Source organism: Martes martes (genome assembly GCF_963455335.1).
Source record: "Martes martes genome assembly, chromosome: 2".
In the NCBI taxonomy this organism is placed as follows: Eukaryota; Metazoa; Chordata; class Mammalia; order Carnivora; family Mustelidae; genus Martes; species Martes martes.
The window spans coordinates 80,224,956-80,247,581 of NC_137889.1; the positions used below are offsets into that span (position 1 = coordinate 80,224,956).

Here is a 22,626-nt window from a genome sequence, read left to right on the forward strand (position 1 = left end):
ATATAAATATACAAAGACAGACTAGAAGAAAATATTTGCAAAGTACATACTGATAAAAGACTTGTATCCAGAATATATAAATAACTCAACCTCTCAATAAGAAAACAACGCAATTTAAAAATGAGCAAAATATTTGGATAATTCATCCAAAGAGACATATAGAGGGCAAATAGGCACAAGATGCTCAACGTTATCAGGGCATCTGGGTGGTTCGGTCATTAAGTGTCTGCCTTCCACTCAGGTCATGATCCGGGGTCCTGGGATCCAGCCCTGCATCGGGTTCCCTGCTCAGCAGGAAGCCTGCTTTTCCCTCTCCCTCTCTCCCTGCTTGTGTTCCCTCTCCTGCTGTGTCTCTCTCTGTCAAATAAAATCTTTAAAAAAAAAAAAAAGATGCTCAACATTATCAGTCATTAGAGAAATGCAAGTTAAAACTGCAATGAGATACCACCACACACCTATTAGAATGGCAGAAATTAAGATCAACTCTACTAAGTATTACATGGATGTGATGGATGTGGAGAAAATAGAGTTCTCATACCATGCAGATGGAAATGTAAAATGATACAACCACTCTGGGAAGCAATTTAGCAGTTTCTTAAGTTAATACACCACCCTATGACCCAGCTCTTCCCTCTTAGGTATTTACCTGGAAGAAATGAAAGCACATTTCCATACAAAGATCTGTACACAGCTGTTCATAGCAGCTTTCTTTGTAACAGCTACACACTGAAAACCACCTCGAAGTCCATCAGCAGGAAAATGGATAAACTGTTGCCTACCATACAGTTTTATTTATTTTATTGCGAGATACTGCTCACAATAAAAAAGAATAGACTGTTGGTACATGTCATAATAAAGATCTCAAAATAATTACGCTTGGTGTAAGAAGCCAGACAAAAGAAAGTGCACACTGTACTGATGCCATTTACATAAAATTATAAAAAATGCAAATTAATTATAGTAAGAGAAAGTGGTAAGTGGTTGCTTGGGGTACAGGAAAAGGGTAGGGAGTGAGAAAAACAATTTGCAAAGGGGCATGATGAAACTCTTGGGGGTGATGGATATGTTCTTTATCTTGATGGTGGTGGATATTTCATGACTAGGGTTGCCAGATTTAGCAAGTAAAAAAATAGAGGATGCCAATTAAACTTAACTTCAGATAAAGAGTTTTTAGCATATGTATCACACAATGTTTGGAACATACCTATACTAAAATAATTATTCATTGTCTACCTGAGATACAAATTTGACTGGGTATCCTGTATTTATCTGGCAAACCTGTTACATGTGTACATATAAAACTTAACAAATTATACACTTTAAATATATGCAGTTTATTGATTTTAGTTATACTTCAATAAAGTTGTTGAAAAAAAAATGATGAAGAAATTGAGGTTAACAAGGAAGACAAAATGACTTTCCAAAGTTCACAGCCAATGGCAGCGAGGCTAAAACCAAAATCCCAGTTGCCATTCTCCTTCCCAAGTGCTCTTTCTATTATACCCAGTGGATTCTAGAGGAAATGTTTGCTCACGGGGATGGAAAATAGACCCCAGAGTAAGGTTATTTGGTATGGAGTGATAAGGAAATTTAAACTAACTTATAATTTGTAAATCTCTGCTCTCATGTGGCTTTGTGAATCTAATAGTTCACCTGTTCACAAATCCATTTCGAAAGCAAAGCTCTGTAGCCCAGTGAAATCTATTCTAGGAATAAGTAAGCAGTCATTTTATTTCAATCCTTCTAACTGTCTGGGCGCACAACCAGTCCCCAAGGGGTCCAAGTAGAAAGGGTTAAAGGTGTAACAAAAAAGATAAAAAAAAAACTATAAAGAGTACCTATCTGTTGATCAATGCTTTCTTGTTTTTTATAATTAAATATTTCTCAATAATTCAAATAGCAGGTGTCATATGTTTTCCTTATAGCATACCTTTAGCCATTTCTACTTTTTTTTTTTTTTTTTAAGTAATCCCTACACCCAGTGTGGGGCTGGAACTCAACAACCCTAAGATCAAGAATCACATGTTTTACCAACTAAGCCAGCCAGGCATTCCTGTACTTATTATATAATTTACAAGGTGAGAAATATCAGTTACTAGTCTAAATTGCCCTGGTCTAAATTGAATTCACTTGCTGGCATCTAGAAATAGACAATTCTTTCCTGATACACTGTTTATCAAGGAAATAGAGAAGGAAATTGCCATATTTCACCTAGGCTAAAAAAGTGTTATTTTAATAAATTACATTTTAACTTGTCCGTAGTTATGATGTACCTTACTATCAATATCTGCATTTAAAGTGGTGAGTTTCTTTTCTTTTCTCTTTTGAGGCCAACCTGATATTAAGTCAACGGTACATTTTGTAATTCATAGTCCCACAACTGGAGTAGCCATTTCTATCCAGGCCAGTGTTAGCTATGTTCTTCTCTTTGGATTCGGTGGCAATTATCATCATTACTCAGAGCACTAATGGAGCAATGTGTACTCTCTCAGCTCTTTCTGGTGGGGTAAAACCAGTGTAATTCTTACCTGATGTTATTTCCAATCTACCTGTATAATTTAGTATTCCACCCCACTGTTTCTATATTTTATTTGCCCTGGCAGGTTAACTACATTTGCCTCTCCTCACTGGTCACTTAGGCAATCCTAATAATAACAAAATCAAGATCACAAAGTCAGAAATGAAATGAGGCCAAATTAACATCAGCAAAATAGAACTAAGCAATGGTCTTTACTGGGACCTATTATACAAATAAAAAGTGAATACTTCCATGCAAAATAATGCATTTAAAAGAAATGTTTCTTTTTTTTTTTTTAAGCACTAACTTTTGCTGTAAAGTAATCAGAATAGAAACTTCCTATCTAAAATACAAATGGCAGCTTCTCATCTAATGGTAGCTTCTTATGTCAAATAAAAGGCAAATATGAGACACACGCTAGATCAGGGGTTAGTTAACTACAGCCTGCGGACCAAATCTGGTTTGGTACCTGGTTTTATGCAGCCAAAAATGGTCTCTAACTTTGTAAATGGTTGGAAAAAATTAAAAGAAGAATATTTGGTGACATGAGATGACATAAAATTCTAACTTCAGGGTCCGTAAATCAAGTTTTGTTGGAATGTAGGCACACAATTGTTTACATCTTGTCTGTGGCTGCTTTTGTGCTGCTTGGGGGAGGGATGAGGAATTGTGACCAATAGGGTATCACCCACAAGCCAGAAACATTTACTCGCCGTCTTTTACAGAAGAGTTTGCAGACCTCTGCTCTCTCTCTGAGGAGTGTGTGGGTGACTCAATGGCTGAGCATCTGGCTCTTTTTTTTTTTTTTTAAGATTTTATTTATTTTTTTGCAGACAGAGATCACAAAGTAGGCAGAGAGGCAGGCAGAGAGAGAGAGAGAGGGAAGCAGGCCCCCTGCTCAGCAGCAAGCCTGATGCGGAACTCGATCCCAGGACTCTGGGATCATGACCTGAGCCGAAGGCAGAGGCTTAACCCACTGAGCCACCCAGGCACCCCCAAGCATCTGACTCTTGATTTCAGTTCAGGTCATGATCTCAGGGTCCTGGGATTGAGCCCCATCTCAGGCTCTGTGCTCAAGGAGTCTTCTTGCCTTCCCTCTCTTTCTCTCTCTCCCCTCTTCTCTCTCTTATAAATTAAATAAAATCTTTTTTTTTTTTAAGGTTTAAATAGACAGGAACACCAGCAACTGCTCTTTTTCCCTTGCATTTTGAGAAGATGAGTTCTGATGGAGACCAAAGGAAGGTGAAGTACTAACTTCAAATAATTCACGCAGTCTTAAAAGTAGATTACAAAACAGGAAAAAGTTGTATTGTATATGTGTGTGAGAGATTTCTTTCTTTATTTCTTTCTTTTTTTTCTATGATGAACATTTCCCTAGATGCTTTGTAGCAGACAACTCAGAGGGCAATACACCTTCTTCCTTTTAGAGCACCTCCATTTTGTTTGGGTGTCTACACCCACCTCGCATGACTCAGGGTTAAACCCTGACTCCTTCAAGCCAGTCACTCTTACTAGTGCTTAGTTTTCAGAAGAAATGAATGACTCAATCCTGGCCAATAAAATGAGAGAACAACTCATCTGGGGTTTTCTAGGAAAGGCTTCTCCACTGACAAAACACACCCCGCCCTCATGGGCATTATGGTATCTCTGTTTGACACCAGGAACTGACAGCCTCATTGGGACCTCACTGGGAGCTTTGCCTGAAGGCACACAGGTGGAAAGACTCTGCGTTTCTGAAGACATCACTGAGCTTCTGAATTAAGCAACCACAGAATCTTCCTACCGCAAAAGATCTTATTACATGACATAGCAATTCTTCTTATTATTTAATCCATTTGCCATGGATTCCCTGTTATTTACAGTACTCATAATGAGTTCTTATTAGTGTTACATACATAAATCTTTTAAATATCCTTTTTCAGTGGGACACCTAGAGCCTGTTTCCATGAGTGGTAATACAATTTCTTGTAATACAATTGACTATGCATGTTTATACTAGGAAAATTCCCAAGACAAAAGCCAAAAAGGAAAAATGAAACCTATTTATTATTATCTACTTACATTTCCCCTTCAGGTGAGATGAACCTGTAGCAAATCACTTGGTTGCAAACTTTTGTCAGGGTAAATCTGTTCGTTTATTTTCCAAGTAAAAGTCCGGAGATATCTACAAAACTTTTGATCTTGCCTTCTTTCTGCACTCAGCAGGAAAAATACAGAATTTTATACTTTTGGATTATATCAGCACCTTGAATGATAAAGTAGTCATTCTTTCAAGAAATATTACCAAGTGTTTGCTTACTGTATTGCACTACTTAGAATGCTGTGGAAGTTACAAAGCAAACAGAAGACAGTTCGTGTCTCTAAATGGAACTAACAAGGGCTGGCTTGACAAGCAGAGAGACAAGACTCACACTCACGAAACAGCTAGGAAACTTAAGCAGGCATATGAAACCTAGACCAAACTGTACTTTAAAGTTTAAATGAATGCCATTGTTTGTCAAGAGAGCAATGTTTCCTAGTGGAGATGAACATAGTCTTCTTTAGACTGTATGGTGTCTTAGTCTGTTTGGAGCTACTGTAATAGAATATCATTGCCTTGGGTTATTCACAACAGAAATTTCTCTCTCATGGTTCTGGAGGCTGGAAAGCCCAAGATCAAGGCACCTAGTGAGAGTAGAGTCAGTGTCTGGTGAGCACCCACGTCCTGGTTCATAGATGGCTGTGTTTTTTGCTCTAACCTCAAATGGCGGAAGGGGCGAAAGCTCTTCGGGGTCTCTCTGGTGAGGGCACTAAACCCATTCACGAGAGCTCCACCCTCAAGACCTAGTCACCTCACACAAGCCCAATTTTCAAACCTCATCACGTTGGGCCTTAGTAGTTCACATATGCACTTGGAGGGGGACACAGTCATTCAGTCTATAGCATTTGAAAAAGCAGAAAGACAGAGGTTATGTGCTATTAATCTTGGTTCAGCCTGACCCAGCTCCGGGCACACAGTAGGGTGCCATCAATGTGAGTTCAACCATCAGCTGAACTGTGCATAAGTCTCAACTGAAATCTCAATTTCTTTATAACTCTAAATTCCAATTTATAATTTCATATGTAATTATCATATAAGTTACCTTATTGATATAATAGTCCCTTGAATTTATTAGACGCAGTTTGAGTTTATTGGAGGCTTCCCCCAATGTTTTCAGATTATCCACAGGAGGTTTATTGTTTGAGAGAAGAACAGATGTACAGAGCAAGGATGTTTCTGCCTGATGTTTATTTGGCTCTTTCAGAAATCTCACAAACTTAATCTTTCAGTTCGTTTAATGGTTAGACCCACTGCATAACTGCACCAGTGGGACTGAAATGAAGTCCTTAAAATTTTTCCAGTCTGTGGGTCCATTCTGCAGTAATTGTTGGAACTGGAAAGTCCTATTCACATTAGCAGTTGCAAAAATTAATTTACAGCATCCTCTCCTCTCTTCTTCCTCCCACATGGAAAGAGATGTATCTTGTGCTATGTATCCATTAGTGTTCATTTCATAGTTTCACATTCCCGCTGTCACCTCTGACCTCTGTCTTGCCTTGAATCTCCCAATAAGCCCAGCTGTTCTGCACAGCGCATCTGTAATGGCAAATTTATGCCCATATTGTCAACAGATTTTCAAATATACTTATTAAAACACTCATTTCCATGTTCCACTTGATTCCTTTCGATTTATTTCCTTGGAATGTTTCATTTTGGTCACTGAAGTGGAGAATTGGCCTCATGAGGCAATATTATAAAATGAAGTAATATTACTATGAACTCTCATCCTTCTCTCTATTAAAAATAAATGTTGTGAAAAGCAGTTCTTCCTCTGACCTTACCCTTAAGTGTCATATCATAAAATCCAAAATAAGAGGATTTAAGGCCGCTCTGGAGAGTAGACTGCTCTTCAGATACTTAAATAAGTGTTTGCTTCTCTTTTAATATAAGTTTATACGCTTCCTATGTTATGACGGATTTCTGTGAAAGTTTATTGATTTATTTATCCTAAGTAATCTCTACACCCAACACAGGGCTCGAACTCATGACTCTGAGATCAAGAGTTGCATGCTTTTCAGACTGAGCCAGCCAGACACTGCTTTGGATAGAATTTTCAAATTCATTTATTCAACTAACAACTCATTTCAGCATTTGACACATACTTCTTCAGGACCAACTGGGTTCAAAGTACAGTGCTGGCAAGTAGGAGTTTACAGAGGTAATAAATACAGACAATGGAATATTATACAGCCATGAGAAAGAAGACCATCCTGCCATCTGCAACAATATGGATGGAATTTGAGGATATCATGCTAAGTGAAATAAGTCAGACAGAGAAAGACAAGTACCATATGATACACTTATACATGGAATCAAAAAAAGCCAAATTCGTAAAAATATGGGGTAAAATAGTGGTTACCAGGGCCTGGAGACTGGGAAGATATTTAAGGGCAGAGACTTGCAAAGACCAGTAAATAAGTCCTAGAGATCTAATGCACAGCATAGTAAATATAGACAATAATAATGTCTTATTTTCATCTAACCTATCAAGACGCCATATATTAACTATTCCAACCATTAAAAAAGAATTATAATTAAGTGACAGGATAGATGTGCTAATTATCACAGTAATGGCAATCATATTACAATATATGTATCAAATCAACATGTTGTACACTCTAAATTTACACAGTTATGTATCAAATATATTTCAATTAAATAATCTTTTTTAAAAGTTTATAGACATAAATAAGATAGAGCCTTTACCCTCTTGGAGGGTAAGCTCTAGGAGCTTAAATATGATATAATCTAATAAATATGACATTAAATATCACATAAATATCATATAAATATGACATTATGCTCTAGGAGCTTAAATATTATATAAAAAGGAAAGTGAAATTAAAAGAAACTACTGTTAAGGCAGCCTGGGAGTGTCTAATTTGACTTAGGAGAGTAGGGGTATTGTCTAGAAAAGTATCACTCACAATAAACCTTAAAAGATGAATTTTGATAATGAGAAAAAATGAAGGAAGGTAAAAATAAGTAGATTAGGGTCAGATTATGAAGATACTCATCAGCCATCCTAAGAAATCTGGGTGGAAAAAATTATGAGCACTGTAGAAAATCATTTCATGTTTTTTCAAGAGAAGAGGATTTTTTTTTTAAGATTTATTTATTTATTTATTTATTTATTTAACAGACAGAGATCACAAGTAGGCAGAGAGGCAGGCAGAGAGAGAGGGCAAAGCAGGCTCCCCGCTGAGCAGAGAGCACAATGTGGGGCTCCATCCCAGGACCCTGGGATCATGACCTGAGCTGAAGGCAGAAGCTTTAACCCACTGAGCCACCCAGGTGCCCCAAGAGGCATTTATTTTAACTAAGTTTTCATTCCCTTTAGGCAGCTGTGTGGAGGATGGATTGGACAGGATAGAAACCAGAGCCAAGACTAGTTTAGGAGGTTATTGTGATAAGTCAAATGAAAGCTATTGAAAGACTATTTACTTTTATTGCCTGCCTCTTCAAGGAAATGTAAGCTTCCTGAAGGCAAGGTGCTTGCTTTGCTCACTTCTATACCCCCAGCATGCAGAACAGGGAGTGATATAGAGATCAACAAACATTTAATTTAAAATTTAATTTAAAACAAAATAAATAAATAAGTGAAAGCATAAATGAATGAATGAATGAGTTGATTATTAAGTGAAACACTGGAAATGTCAAGAGGTCAGAAAGAGACATTTGCCTCAGAGATGGAATTTTCTCTTTTTCTACTGACTCATGCCATAGCTGGGTCCTTTTCAAGGGCTGGCAACAGAAGAAGCTTGTTGGAAAACCTCCCAGACTGGCCTGTCTGTGCTCTTTTCAGCCTTTGTGGTGATCTGCTTTCTTAGGTCCACCATGATCCCACCATCAACAGCAGAGGTCGGCCAACTACAGCTCCTGGTTCAAATTTGTCCTGCCACCGGTTTTTGTAGGTTGGTGAATAAAGAATGGCTTTTACATTTTCAAATAGTTAGGGAAAAAGCAAGAGAAGAATAATATTTTGTTACATGTGAATTTCAATGAAATTACAATTTCAGTGTCCATAAATAAAGTTTAATGGGCACATAGCCACACTCTTTTGTTCACATGTTGTCTACAGCTGTTTTTGCCCTACAGTGGGAGAGTTAAGTAGTTGAGGCAGAGACAGTATGCTCTACAAAGCCAAAACTACTTACTCTTTGGCCTTTCCTAAGAATAGTTTGCCAGCCCCTAGAGAGAAAAGGATTTGAAGTTCACAATAGGAATAAATTGCTCATCAGGGAATGCTCCTGAAATATATATATATATATATATATATATATATATATTTTTTTTTTTTTAAGATTTTATTTTATTTTATTTTTTATTTAAAAGATTTTATTTATTTATTCGACACAGAGAGAGAGATCACAAGTAGGCAGAGAGGCAGGCAGAGATAGAGGGGGAAGCAGGCTCTCCGCTGAGCAGAGAGCCCGATGCAGGGCTTGATCCCAGGACCCTGGGATCATGACCTGAGCTGAAGGTAGAGGCTTTAACCCACTGAGCCACCCAGGTGCCCCTAAGATTTTATTTTTATTTATTTATTTGACAGAGATCACAAGTAGGCAGAGAGGCAAGCAGAGAGAGAGAGTGGGGGAAGCAGGCTCTCTGCTGAGCAAAGAGCCCAGTATGGGACTTGATCCCAGGACCCCGGGATCATGACCTGAGCCGAAGGCAGACGCTTTAACCCACTGAGCCAGCCAGGCGCCCCCCTAAAATATATTTTTAAAATTTTTTTTAAAAATTAAAAAATATATATATTTTTAAAAATTTTAAAAGGTGAGACAAAACATCAAATAAAAATTAAAAAACAAACAAAAAAGAGGAAAAAACACTAATAGTAATATTAGCAATATACTGTATGCCACATTCTCACCTAAGCACTTCTTTAAATAAAATTGATCCCCTCCTCTCCATCCAACATGGCAACAAGATAGGTAGGCATCACCATTCTCATTTTATAGATAAGGAGCCTAAAACTCAGAGACTGAAGAACTCTTCCTGGGTCACAAAGCCAGCCTAAGACAAAGCCAGGATCTGAACCTTCAGCAGTTTAGATTAAAAAACCACAACCTTGGGGCGCCTGGGTGGCTCAGTCGTCGGGCTGCCTGCCCAGCAGGAAGCCTGCTTCTCCCTCTCCCACTCCCCCTGCTTGTGTTCCCCCTCTCTCTGTGTCGAATAAATGGATAAAATCTTTTAAAAATTTTTTTAAAAACGCCACAACTTTAACTGTAAATCTAGAATCTCAACACAAACGAGTGAATACTATTGGGTCCATGTAGCGGGGAGAGGAAACATACACAGTCTTTCCAGGTCAAGAAGACAGAGAAGCGTGGAGCCACGAAGCCTGGTACAGGTTTTAATGGAAGTACATCTCCTTTCCCCATCATACTGGGGCTACCCGGTGGAGAAGAGTTCAGAGTGACAGACCGGCACAGGACAGCTATGTGTTATTGCTGTAGCTGCTCCTTGTCCCGTTAGAGCAAGCCTTCAGACACAGAAGAGAACTTTAAAGAAGATGGGCAAATGAGGACTTTATTAACCCCCGGCTGCTGATCTCACTGTTGGCAAAACAAGGCTGAAGTTTGGGGAAGAGAATGAAAGATCCAGGAAAACTTGCCATAGGATGAAAAAAAGAAAAAGAAAAAGAAAAACTAGAAACACCCTAAGGGATGTAGCAACTGTGGATGAACAGAGTTGATCATTGGTAACGGAAAAATAAAGAGACTGCGGACGGCACATGAGTTGGAAGTTCTACTTTTAAGCAGGGAATCACAGCCAGCATAGAGTCTAGGATCTGGAGGATGACGTTTGGGAGAGCACAATGGCTCACTTCAAGCCGAGCGTTCTCACTAAGGAAAGCACGTTCCTGTGTGTCGCTGCTCGGGCAGTGATATGTGGACGTCTGGGTCCGGTAAACCCTGGGCTGGCTCTGGGGCCTCTGCTGTGAACACGGGGCCTGCCTTGGGCTCTGGCATCTAGCCGCCTCCGTCCCTTAAGGCAGATGCCCGACTCCACTCTGTGCCCAGGGCAGGGTCTTCCCAGGAATCTCCTGTGCCATGACTATCGTGTCAAACTATTTCTAAAGCATGGATGAGGAGACAGGAGTTTGGAAAAATCCAGCGACCTGACTAAAGCCACAGAGAACCCTGATTGGAGCCCCCTGCCTACCCCATCAGCCCTTAACCAGAGTTTGCAGAGTATGGGCACCTTCCCCTACACTGTCTACAGGTAAGTGCTTTTGATTCTGCTGTCAAGTCACGGCTCTTTTAAACAACGAATAGCAGTCCACAGAGTGACTAAGGAACTAACTACAGATATGTATCTTCTCTCCCATCTGTAGTAACATGTGGTGATGACAACATTTTAATGATAACCGAAACATTACACAAATGTAATGTTCCCCAAATCCGTTGGTATCTGCAGAATGTGTAAATGGGACCCAGCGGGGAGAAGAGATGCATGTTTAAATAAGTTTGGGAAACACTGGGTTACCTCATTGTAAACGGGCTTATTTACTACAGGATTTCTCAGAGCTTTTATTATGCTTTCATATGTTACTATATAAAAGGCAAAGGTAGCAAGCCGTGTTCCCAGATGTTTTTGACTAAAGAACACTCTTGTCCCGCCCCTACATATATCTTCATGGTACCCTCACGGGAGCAGCATTTGATGAAACATTTGGGAAAATACTGCCCTAAACATATACTGAAATTTCAGCAAGACTAACCACAGTTCTTCTGTATTTTGTTGCGTGCAGAAGAGCCTGCAAAAATTCCCTATGAGAGGAGTTTTATAGGTAAGACCTCAGTCTTGTCACATAAAAACAAAACAAACAAACAAAAAACACTATTTCATACTCTGGCCATTCTAGTCTTTACCAAAGTCATTACACCTGAGGGAAAACCCAGACATGAATACAATGGAAGAGCCAATGAATTCATCAAGGGAAATTAGCCACAGTGAATACTCAAGTGCATCCTAGGAAGTGATGGCGGTTAGGAAGCTGTGAAAACATCTGCCCAAATCATGTGTCTGAAGAGCAATTTCTTATGTTCCCAACTTCCCAGGAAAGCTTAGATGACTTTTGTAAGCCCAGACTTGCTAGCACGTTGACCATCCCGTCGGAGTACCTTGTCAAAGCCCAGGCGCATCTGTGTGCTCTGCAAACACTGAGCTCCCTAAGCCCAGAGCCAGATGAAAGGAGCCACAGGACCGAGAGGGACCAGGTGACATCATGACCACAGCACAGTTTCTGCCTCCAATGTCTTTGGTCAAGTTCTGGGAATGAGAATGAAGCTTCTCCTTTGCACCCCTCACCTGTCCATACAGTCTGCAGCTGTGTTAGGTCTGGGACTTCTGAAACACTCCCTGGCCAGCAGCTCACTTTCTTTTTTACATCAGTACCATTCTGCCCACAGGTCTTTACTCCCCTTTACGTTTCACATCCTCAACTTTCAATACCAGGTTTACTTAAGTAATCTTTTCCCAGACCTTCCCTTATTTCTGCTTGTTCTACCCACTTCCACAATTCATGGATTCCTTTTTGATCACTGCCTTACATTTAAAATACAAATATTTATTAAATATCCCCATCTTTGGTCATCACCTGTGACACAATGCCCTTCTCATCTGAGAGTCTCCATTTTCCAGTTGCTTCTGCTACATTTGGGAAATTTGCTCATTCTCATTTCAGGATTTTATCTACATCAAACACCCCAATGTCTAAAAGCCCACAGCCTACAAGTGTGGCACGAGTGAGGGTTTTTAGTATCTAAGACATGTCTGTACTAAGTTGGTTCTAAACAGAGCAGTAGAGTGGGGGACGATTTAGAGTCCAACCTGTGAGACAGCCTGTCTGGCAATGAAGACCTTGCTAGCTGTGACTCTACAAGAGTAACCAGTCTTTCTGGGCCTCATTTTCCCCACCTATAAATTGGTGAAAACAGTATCACGTATCTTAGTTATAAGGATTAACTGAACTAATATATCTAAAAGGCTTATAAGAACAACTAGCATCTGGTCAATGCCATATAATCATTAGCTATTATTATTTTCACCATTTAAAATGACAAGAGCACTTCGGAATAAAGTGTAGAGGTTTTTTTGGTGGTGTTTTGGTTTTTTTAAGTAGGCTCCACACCCACCATGGAGCCCGGTGCGGGGCTCAAACTCAGGACCCTGAGATCAAGACCTAAGCTGAGATCAAGAGGCAGACGCTTAACCAACTAAGCCCCCCCAGGTGCCCCAAGTGTAGAGTTTTTGAAAAGTCTGTCTTTCTGTCTTTTTAAGGTCCAGATTATATAAAGGATCATCTACCTAAAGTTCATCAGCACACGTCCTATATAGGAGAAAAACGTCCGGCATTGGAAAAGACTGGAGATCTCAGATATTTATGGAGGCCTGCCTCAAACGGGAACTTACCAGCAAAATATAAATACGAGTATGTTGGTGAAGTTGGTTGGGGAATACCAGAGTATGATTTTATCAACCAAACAAGGCTTCGGACTGGCTTTCAGATCAAGGTATTGCTCTTAAATACGCTCTTCATAACGGATCATTTCTGACTTGAATCCTTTCTGAGTAAGCTTCCCCAGGAAATGTCATGTTCTTGATTTGTCATTGAAAAGTACTAGAATTTGAGTTTTGCAGAAAAAGAAATGTGTGAATAAATGGACTTGCTATGATTCCCTTTTAGGCCCTTTAATACATGAGAGGAGAGGTGTGAAGAGAAGGAAGCCATGCATAATCCAAAAGCATTTGTGTTTGGCTTTGGAATGCATTCAGATTCACATTTATGCTGCGACATTCACACGTACTTCCCCCATCCTAGCACTGCATTCTGAGTGGGTGGTATAAAAGAAGCCTGGGCTGGACATCATCCACAAGCCGAAACAGAGAGTTCCAGCTCTTTAAGATGCACTGTGTTGATAATGCCTTTGTACCACATAATTCAGGGTAATTAGTGGAAGGGTGCTTTGAGACCTTGTCTTAGTTCCTTTTGCTGATGTGGATGTAGGCATGAGTCCAGACAGTCTCCTCTGAGACAAGAGAACCCAGGTGATTTTAGAAGTAAAATCTGAGAATTCAGACTTTTTTTTCCCCCCAGGCAGACCTTTGCATTATCTGAAAACTGAACATGGATCCACCATGAAATAACTGGATTTCCTCAAATGTGTAAGGCAATATGGGACCGCCTCATATGGTAAAGGTCAACAAAAGAAAAAACCTTTTTCTGGCCCAACTTAGGGCAGTGGGAGAAAGTGCTTGGAAGCTCAGTCCTTGAAGTCAGACAGGGCTGGATTCAAATCCTGACTCTGAGTTAGATTTTGCTCTGTGACCCTGAGCGAGTAAGTTCTGCTCTCTGGGTCCCTGCTCCCTTCCGTTCCACACAAGAGTGCGTAGAGTGCCCGCGTCCCAAGACCACCTGAAATCCCAACCTCTTCTGCCGCCTACTTGCCTACTCGCTGTGGGTGGCCTTGCAAGTTCCTTAACCTCTTTGGTTTCTTCCTTATGAGTCTTAGTGTTTACCTTACTGCACGGCTGTAAACATCAAGCAAGTTAATATTCGTAAAGGGCTGGGAACAGTGCCTGGCACATATCAGGCCTCTTTGTATTAAATATTATTTTTGTTATGTTGTGAGGATTAAATATGAGACCACAAGGAACACCTGAGGTATGATGCCTGGCACGTGGCTGACATCCAGATGTCAGTTCTTAGAGGTATGTTTGCTGTACTTAATGTTACTTAGTGTCATTTAATGGAACAGATATTCAGGTTCTTAAACGGTGTCCCATTCCACTTAAGCAAGAAAGATGAAGGTCAGAAATACCAAGACTGGCCACCAGCAGGAAGAGTACAGCCCGGGCGAGGCAGCTGGTTTGAAAGAGTCCAAATGTCTGTTGCTTTTTTCTTCTCTTTGGGTGACACCATGTATCTGTCTGGCCATCTTGGGTGTGTATTGCTTCTCTTCCTTCTTTATCTTTAAATTAAGAACACATTTGCCTATTCAAATGAAGCATATTCAAGTGTTCCTTGGACGTTGAAACAAGCTGTGAATCTAAAAGAGACAGTAGCCATGAGCTAGCCTTCCAGGAAAGAATTTATTGTTTCTTCCATTCATACTTCACAGGCAGCTTTAAACCACTATTCTGTTCCGTAGCACTGTCTACTTAACCCCTGTGAGACGGAGTCTGAGCCGCATGATGGTTTTTCTCCCCCAACTTGTGGCACATTCAGAAGCTGGTCCTGTTCGGCACAAGTCATGGGAACTGTTACCTATCATCTGTGCACCTTCCTGGCCCTGGCATTTTGACAGGAATTGTTTCCAAAGATGTACCTACCTCATAACGATCTTCAACAAGATCTTATAGGAGTCCTTGGACTCAGATCTTTGGAAGGAGAACAAGATTCATGGAGATTGACTGTACATCTGACCCTTGAACAATGGAGCGGTTAGGAGTGCTGATCCAATCGTTGAAAATCTGCGTATAACTTTTGACTCCCCCCAAATTTAATTACTAATAGCCTACTGTTGACCTTCAAGCCTGTGGATGATAGAAAAGAGTTGATGATGATGGTGATGACATTCTGAATTTGTATTATATACTGTATCCTTATCATAAACTAAAAAAAAGAAAATGTTATTAAGAAAATCATAAGGAAGAGAAAATAGATTTATAGAACTGTACTGTATTTGTCAAAAAAAATTCCACATGAAAGTAGACTTGCACACTTCAAACCCATGTCGTTCAAGGGTCAACTGTGCCTATTAGCAAATAACCATCTATAATTTATCCACCAGTTAGGGTCTAGACTTGGCCATCAAGGCTCCTGATCTTCCACTCAGCACCTAGGCATAGCTGTCTACATCTAAGGCAATATTCGTTTTTCAGTCTAGCCTCAGATTCCTTACCAACCCAGTGCTTCAGGCAGTTACTTCTGATCCATATGACTTGGCATGAATTGACATTTGAGTTGACACAAACACACACACTCCATGCATAAAAATGAGCTCCTAATTACAAACGGTATATGAGAGGCCGTGTCGCTCACACCCCTCCTCACCAGGGAGCTGGTTTCATTCCTTAGTTTGACGTAACTTAGGGAAATGGAGAAATGCCTCAAGGTACCTCCTGTTTTTCTCTGGTTCCTTGTCTTTAGTGGACCCCGTCTCCATCCCTCCACCATCCTTGTGCATAACCCGATGAAGACAGCGCTCTGTTTCAGCCTAACTTCAGGGACTCCTCAGGGTCTCTCACTGCAGTTGCTCGGAGCTCTGATTTTTCAGCACAAACCTTTATCTAGTGGGTTTCTATAGCCTGAACAGCTATTCTTTCTAATCCACCACTCCAGGTTTGCAGGAGACTGGCAACTACCGATGCTCAGGCACCTCCATTAGACTCTTGGTAAGATGCTGGGGCAGCTGCTTCCTACCTGGGAATGGCCTCTCCTGTTTGGGGACTGGGAAGGGTTTTATAGGTCATCTACATTTTGGTAGAAAGACAATAACTTCTAGACTGGGTGACACCTGAAAAATGTCCCCACATCAAAGAGGTCAGCAAAGATCACAATATCGGGTTTCTTTTCTGGATCTTTTTATGTTTAGCTATTTCCTACTCATGTTTATACGGGCTGCAATGTCATCATAGCACGTGTATATATAAACCAGTAAAGTTCACTGCTTTTGTTATTCTCTCAGATTTAAGAGTAGTACATTCTTCTTCTCCTCTATTAAAAAATGGATTTAGTCTCTGCCAAACTGTATGTGACGTTTCTGCAAGAATTATATGAAGACTAGGCAACCCTCTCGAGTCTCCTTCCTCTTTGGGAGCTTTGCACTATCACTTTATTATCAGTCAATAAACTTTGCCTTGCTGCCCACAAAGAAAAGAATATATGAAGACCATTGAAACAATTTTGGTTTCAACCCCATGCTAAACTAAGGGGACTTTCTAACTCCTTCCTAGCTGAGCATCTCTCCCTCCCCTTGGTTCTCTTTTTAACCCAAACCTCAATAGTATCAGATGGTTTCCTAGTGCCATTTTCTGCTCCTGCACTCTGGCCTCATGACCAAATGATTTAAGTCATTTGGTTTTCCCACAAAAACAAGGTTATACTGGATTCAATGACTAATTCTTCATAGGTGTGATCCCAAAGACAATATTAAACCAATTAATCATAACCTATATTACAAGCAATATGTCATGGAGTCTAACAACTTGAAAATCTACAGAAAGTAATAAAGAGAACTTTATGGGAACCCATCAATATATTTATATGTGATACAGTATAGTGTAATAAAAAGTAACATCTTCAAGACTTTGAAACTTCTGCCTTATTTGTAAATGCCACAAATTCCAGGGTTATGAAATGCAGAGGTCAGGACACCTGGGTGGCTCAATTGGTTAAATGACTGCCTTAGGGTCAGGTCATGATTCCATGGTCCTCAGATCAAGTCCCACAGAGTGAGCCTGCTTCTTCCTCTACCTGTCGCTCCCCCTGCTTGTGCTCTCTGTCTCTCTCTGTCAAATAAATAAATAAAATCTTTTTAAAAAATTTCCGTTATTTAAAAAAAAAATGCAGAGGTATTCTCTGTGACAGTATTAGGGCTATTTGAACAGACCAATAATGAGACATTAAGTTTCTTAATGGCTGTGAATAAACCAATCAAGATTTGGTTGCTTCATTAGACATTTTTTTCTCTCCGTGAATTTATTTAGAGAAAGCAAATGTAAAAAGATGTTGAGTGTTTACCATGTGAGGAACTTTCTGTGATTAGTTCTGTTTTAGGTTGAGGAAACTGGAGGTATTGACAGGAGGGTTTCTTGTCCCAGGCCTTGACATTAATAAATGGTAGAATCAGGATTTCAACGTAGGCTGTGGTTTCACAGGGCTTTGTGGGGGTACAGCGTTTATGAGATGAAAGGACTGAAAATGAAGTCAGAACCTTCGACTCAGAGTCACTGTGTGAAGCTAACATCTGCGTGATCATCATTCTGTGAGGCAGGGTCTGGCTGGGGTCAGTCCCAACTGCCTTCTCTTACAGAATGTGCATCATTTCCTCAAGGTTCCCTCAGTTTTCTCCCAGCTTTCCATTCTGTTTCACTGGCACCCCAGAGGCTTCATTGACACTATTAAGATTCATTTTGAGTAGCTATCACCCACATATTTGATATAGTGAGAAATAGCTTCGTACTAGTTATTTTTGAATTTCTATCAAATAAGCATTTTATATTGCTTCAAAACATAGCATCAAGTACAATCTTCAGCATTATGGGAAAAAAGAAGACGGTGAGGTCCTAGTGAACTGCCCCTTCTTTTCTCGTCCTAGCACAACTCCATGTGTTCTTCTAAACCATCCATCTTCACACAAAAGGGTCCTGGATAATCTTCAAATTCACCTGGCAAAAAGGATTGCCAGTGTGGAGGTGATCAGTATGTAGACCACCAATCACATATTTCAGAATTTCTAAGTGTTTTCCACACCAAATTTCTTATTTACTTCTGGGTTTACTTGGGTAAATCCCATTCGGTCTCATTAGAATTCCTAGGATCTCACATTCCTAAACTCCAGATTTTTTAAAGAAGATTTTATTTATTTGACAGAGAGAGAGATAAAGAAAGCAATCAGAAACAGAGAGAGAAGCAGGATCCCCACCGAGCAGGGAGCCCGATGCGGGACTGGATCCCAGGACTCTGGGATCATGACTTGAGCTGAATGCAAGATGCTTGACTGACTGAGCCTCCTGGGCACTCAAGATGTTATTATCGATATGGAAGATTTTAAAAAGATAATAAACGGGGCACCTGGGTAGCTCAGTGGTTTGGGCCACTGCCTTTGGCTCAGGTCATGGTCTCAGGGTCCTGGGATTGGGCCCCACATCGGGCTCTCTGCTCAGCAGGGAGCCTGCTTCCCCCCGCCCCCCCCCCGCCTGCTGCTCTGCCTACTTGTGACCTCTCTCTCTCTGTCAAATAAAAAAAAAATTTTTTTAAATAAAAAAAAAGATAATAAGCTCCTTTTATCAACCAAGTTATAAGAGCAAAACAGAAATAGCTTTTCTAAAATTAGGCTTCCCTTTGCATTGCTGCTGTTCTTCCCCAGATGGGCGTGTGTTTAGCTCTCACTTTATACTTCTTAGAGTTATTTGCATCCTAACAGTTTGTGATTTAATATAAAAATAATTACATTAGCACCTTTCGTCCTTAAGTGCTGAATAAAGTCATGCATTTTCTGATACCAGAGGAAGTCTTCCATGCGGGAGTACCACATGCTGTCCATCTGTGAGGGAGGAGAAACACTGGTAAGGGAGGCCAAACAACCCTCCCTTTTCTCGAAAATAATATAGTAACACCACTAACCTCCTGATACATAGATGTTATATTTTCCCCGTTTTATAAAGCACGGCTTTATAGGATGCCTCGGATAAACTGAAGGAACTAATTCCCTTATAAAATCTTACTCGTAGCTGAACTTCTGGAAAAAAAGATTTTACGTTTGATGTTTCCTTTCTCTAACAGACCATGAAAACAACAAGGGAGGCATGTATCACTGCTTTGCATTCTGTATTGTGTTCAGAGCAGTTCCGTGAAGAATAACATGTTTGGGACGGAAGCCTCTGTGTTGGTAGCTAGGGACACTGCCACGCCACATTTTACTGGGCAGCCCGCCCTGGTGACCTGACGCCCTAACCAAACACAGCTTTCTCTCTCTTGTTGAGGTGACTTTATAGAAATCATTGGCGAATTGGGAAAAAAAAATACATCTTAATTTTCACATCTTTTGTTAGGATGTAGAAATGTGAAAGAAAGAAAGAAAGAAAGAGAGAGAGGGAATTCTGTAATTTAGAGCCTAGGGGGTGATTTTATTCCTTAATTAAGGAAGGCTTACAATATGCCATGCTGGTTACAAACTTTTACAGGGCTTGATGTAACATCTTGAGGATGTGTCTAATGGTAAACGTCACTTTTTTTTTTTAATCATACTACCTAAAGTTAGTAATTCAGCATATGCCATCAATTTTCAACAAATATTATTTGATGATGATAGGGAAATACAAAGCTTAGAAAAGACTGTGTAAATTAGAATGTGTTCTAGTAAACCTGTGGTTTAACTCCATAGCCAAGTTCTTTTCACTATGTTGTCAAAGAATTGTGAAATTTGTGTGTGACTAATACCCCCAACACAGGTGGCTAAAATACCAGAACATCTGTTTTCTAAATCTGGTATTTAGGGGTACCGGGTGTTCAGTCAGTTAAGCTTCTGATTCTTGATTTTGGCTCAGGTCATGATCTCAGTGTCGTGAGATTAATCCCTGTGTTGTGGTCTGTGCTGGGCGTGGAGCCTACTTAGGATTCTCTCTCCTTGTCTCCCTCTGCCTCTACCCTCTTTAAAAAAAAAAAAAATCTGGCATTTATCCTGGTTTTTAAAGATCTTTGGGAGAAATTCTAAAATTACTATAAATTGAAGATTATAGTTTTCCCTACTATTCAGGTCCAACACTCCCAGAGTACTTCAGTGGTATTGACAAAAATGCCCAGAATGCGTAGCAAACAAGACTAGCAATCTGGAGTAATCTATTCTTTTCCCGGGACTGAATTTAGGATATCCAGAAATCTTGATGAAGCAAACTGAAAATGATTCTTTAAATATAGGAGATCCCTGCTATGCTGTCCCAGCTACACCCTTGGGTAGAAAGAAAACAGATCTAAAAGTAGTTGCTGTTAAGGATCCATGTGAGCTCCCTCAGCTGTTTGGGGAAGAAATTACAGCAAAGTGTCTTGGTGTTTTTGTTGTTGTTGAAATTTTTAGTGTGACAGCTGTCAGCAATTGGACAGCACAAGCCCAGACACATTTGATTTTTTTAATGTTGTTAAAATGATATATTTGGATATTTACTCATATGTTTCTTAATTTCAATTCAATTGACATATAGTGTATTATGAGTTTCAGAGGTAGAATTCAGTGATTCATCCATTTCATAGAACACCTAGTTCGTCAACTACCCTCCTTAATGCCTATCGCCTAATTACCCCTTCCCCTCACCTACCTCCCCTCCAGCAACCCTCAGTTTGTTTCCCAGAATTAAGTGTCACTTATGGTTTGTCTCCCTCTCTGTTTTCATCTTATTTTATTTTTCCTTCCCTTCCCCTATGTCCATCTGTTTTGTTTCTTAAAATTCCATGTATGAGTGAAATCATATGGTATTTATCTTTCTCTGACCGACTTATTCTGTTTAGCATAATACCCTCTAATTCCATCCACGTCATTGCAAATGGCAAGATTTCATTCTTTTTGATGGATGAATAATAATCCATTGTATATATACACCACCTCTTCTTTATCCACTCATTGGTCCAGGGATATCTGGGCTCTTTCCACATCTTGGCTATTGGGAACATTGCTGCCATAAACATTGGGGGCCAGATGCCACCTTTTAAATGGCTTTAAGCAACTTGAGGTCTGAGATCTGTTTTATTTAATCTTGTACGGACAACATCAACACCACTTTCCTACTGCTTAGCATGGTGTAGATGATTATCAATAAGTAATCGGAGATAGGCATGGAGATGGCTTCACTTCTCACGCAGTGTCTTTGTGCAGAGACCAAGTTGCAGAAGGGAAGAAATGAAGTTTGATGTGCATTTGATTGAGAACTGTTGTACTCCTAGCTTATTCCATAGGCATTTGAAAACTATTTACCATCTTTTTTTCCCTTTTTTCCTGAGACTTAGTTATACCATTACTGGTCCTACAGCCTGAGCTGCCACCCCTTCTGTAATTCTGTGTTGTAAAGCTAATTGGACAATTAGCTTGGGAGAAGCACACTTTGTAACCTTTGAATTAACAACTGTGCCAACACATCAGAAAACTCCAAGGGTGAGAACACTTGCAAAACATGCACTTGATTATATTTCAGAAACTGTGCCCTGAGCACAAACAGAGACCTAGGAAGCTCTTGTGTAGCTTCTCTGTAGCTCCACTAGCTGAATCTGTGCAGATCTCAGAGCCTGGATCATCAACCCACTCCAGAGGAAGGGCTGGTGGTAGAATGGCTGCTCATCACAAAGCCTCATGATTCCCAACAGAAAGCTCTAGTCTTCCTTTAAACGAAAGTCCTTGGGTATCTTGAATAGAGAATGAATAAGGAGAACACTTATTGTCCTGGAGAAGTATGGCGACAAAATAACAGATATTTGCCTTCTCTCTGAGAATAAATGTGACAACTAGCATTCCTAGTGCTTTTCAGGGCATGATTGTGGACTTAGCAAAAAACTGAATGTGACTTACAAGCAAAAGTAGCCACTTGAAGAACTCTTCATTTTCCCCTTTTTTCTCCCTTTGCATGCTTGGCTGCCTGTTTTTCATAACATCTCAATTTTCCTGTCTGTAAAATGGGAACTGTATTCGTTTTCTATTGGGCATAGCAAATTACCACAAATTTAGCAGCTTAAAACAGCACCCATTTTTTTTTATTCATAGTTCTGTGGGTGAGAGGTCTTGGAAGGCATGGCTGGGTTCTCTGCCTGGGTCTCAGAAAACTGAAATCAAGGTGTCCGCTGTAGCTGTGATCTTGTCTGAGGCTTGTGGTCTCGTCAGAGTTCATGTGGTTATGGCAGATTTCAGTTCCTTGTGGTTGTAGGATTGAGGTCCCACTTCTTTGCTGGCTTTTAGCGGCAGGCCATCCTCAGCATCTAGAAGCTTCCTACATTCTTTCCCACGTTAGCCCCCCCCATCTTGAAAACCAGCACAGAGAGTCTCCCCCATATCAAATCCCTCTCACACTTCAAATTCCCTTTGCCAGGAAGAGCCCAGATCCTTTTAAGAGTTTACTTGATTAAGGAAGGTCCAGGGAAGATAATCTCCCTTTCTTAAAGTCAACTGATTTAGGGTCTTAATTAAAATCCCTTCACAGCAGTAATTAGATCAGTATTTGGTGGACTATCTGGGAGAAGATGTATATACCAAGCGATGTATATACCAAGGGATGAGAATAGTGGGGGTCATCTTAGAATTCTGCCTACCAT

At 40.1% G+C, this 22,626-nt stretch overlaps 1 protein-coding gene across 1 annotated transcript in view; it reads left to right on the forward strand.

Annotated features, from left to right (window-relative positions):
• The window catches only part of SPMIP2 (sperm microtubule inner protein 2), a gene marked incomplete at both ends in the record, with an annotated part of 85,489 nt that overhangs the window by 26,251 nt on the left and 36,612 nt on the right, over positions 1 to 22,626 (forward strand). The window contains one exon of the mRNA XM_080796325.1: positions 12,891 to 13,123. Within this exon, the coding sequence (XP_080652451.1) occupies positions 12,891 to 13,123 (233 nt within the window). The remainder of the gene's footprint in view (positions 1 to 12,890; positions 13,124 to 22,626) is intronic.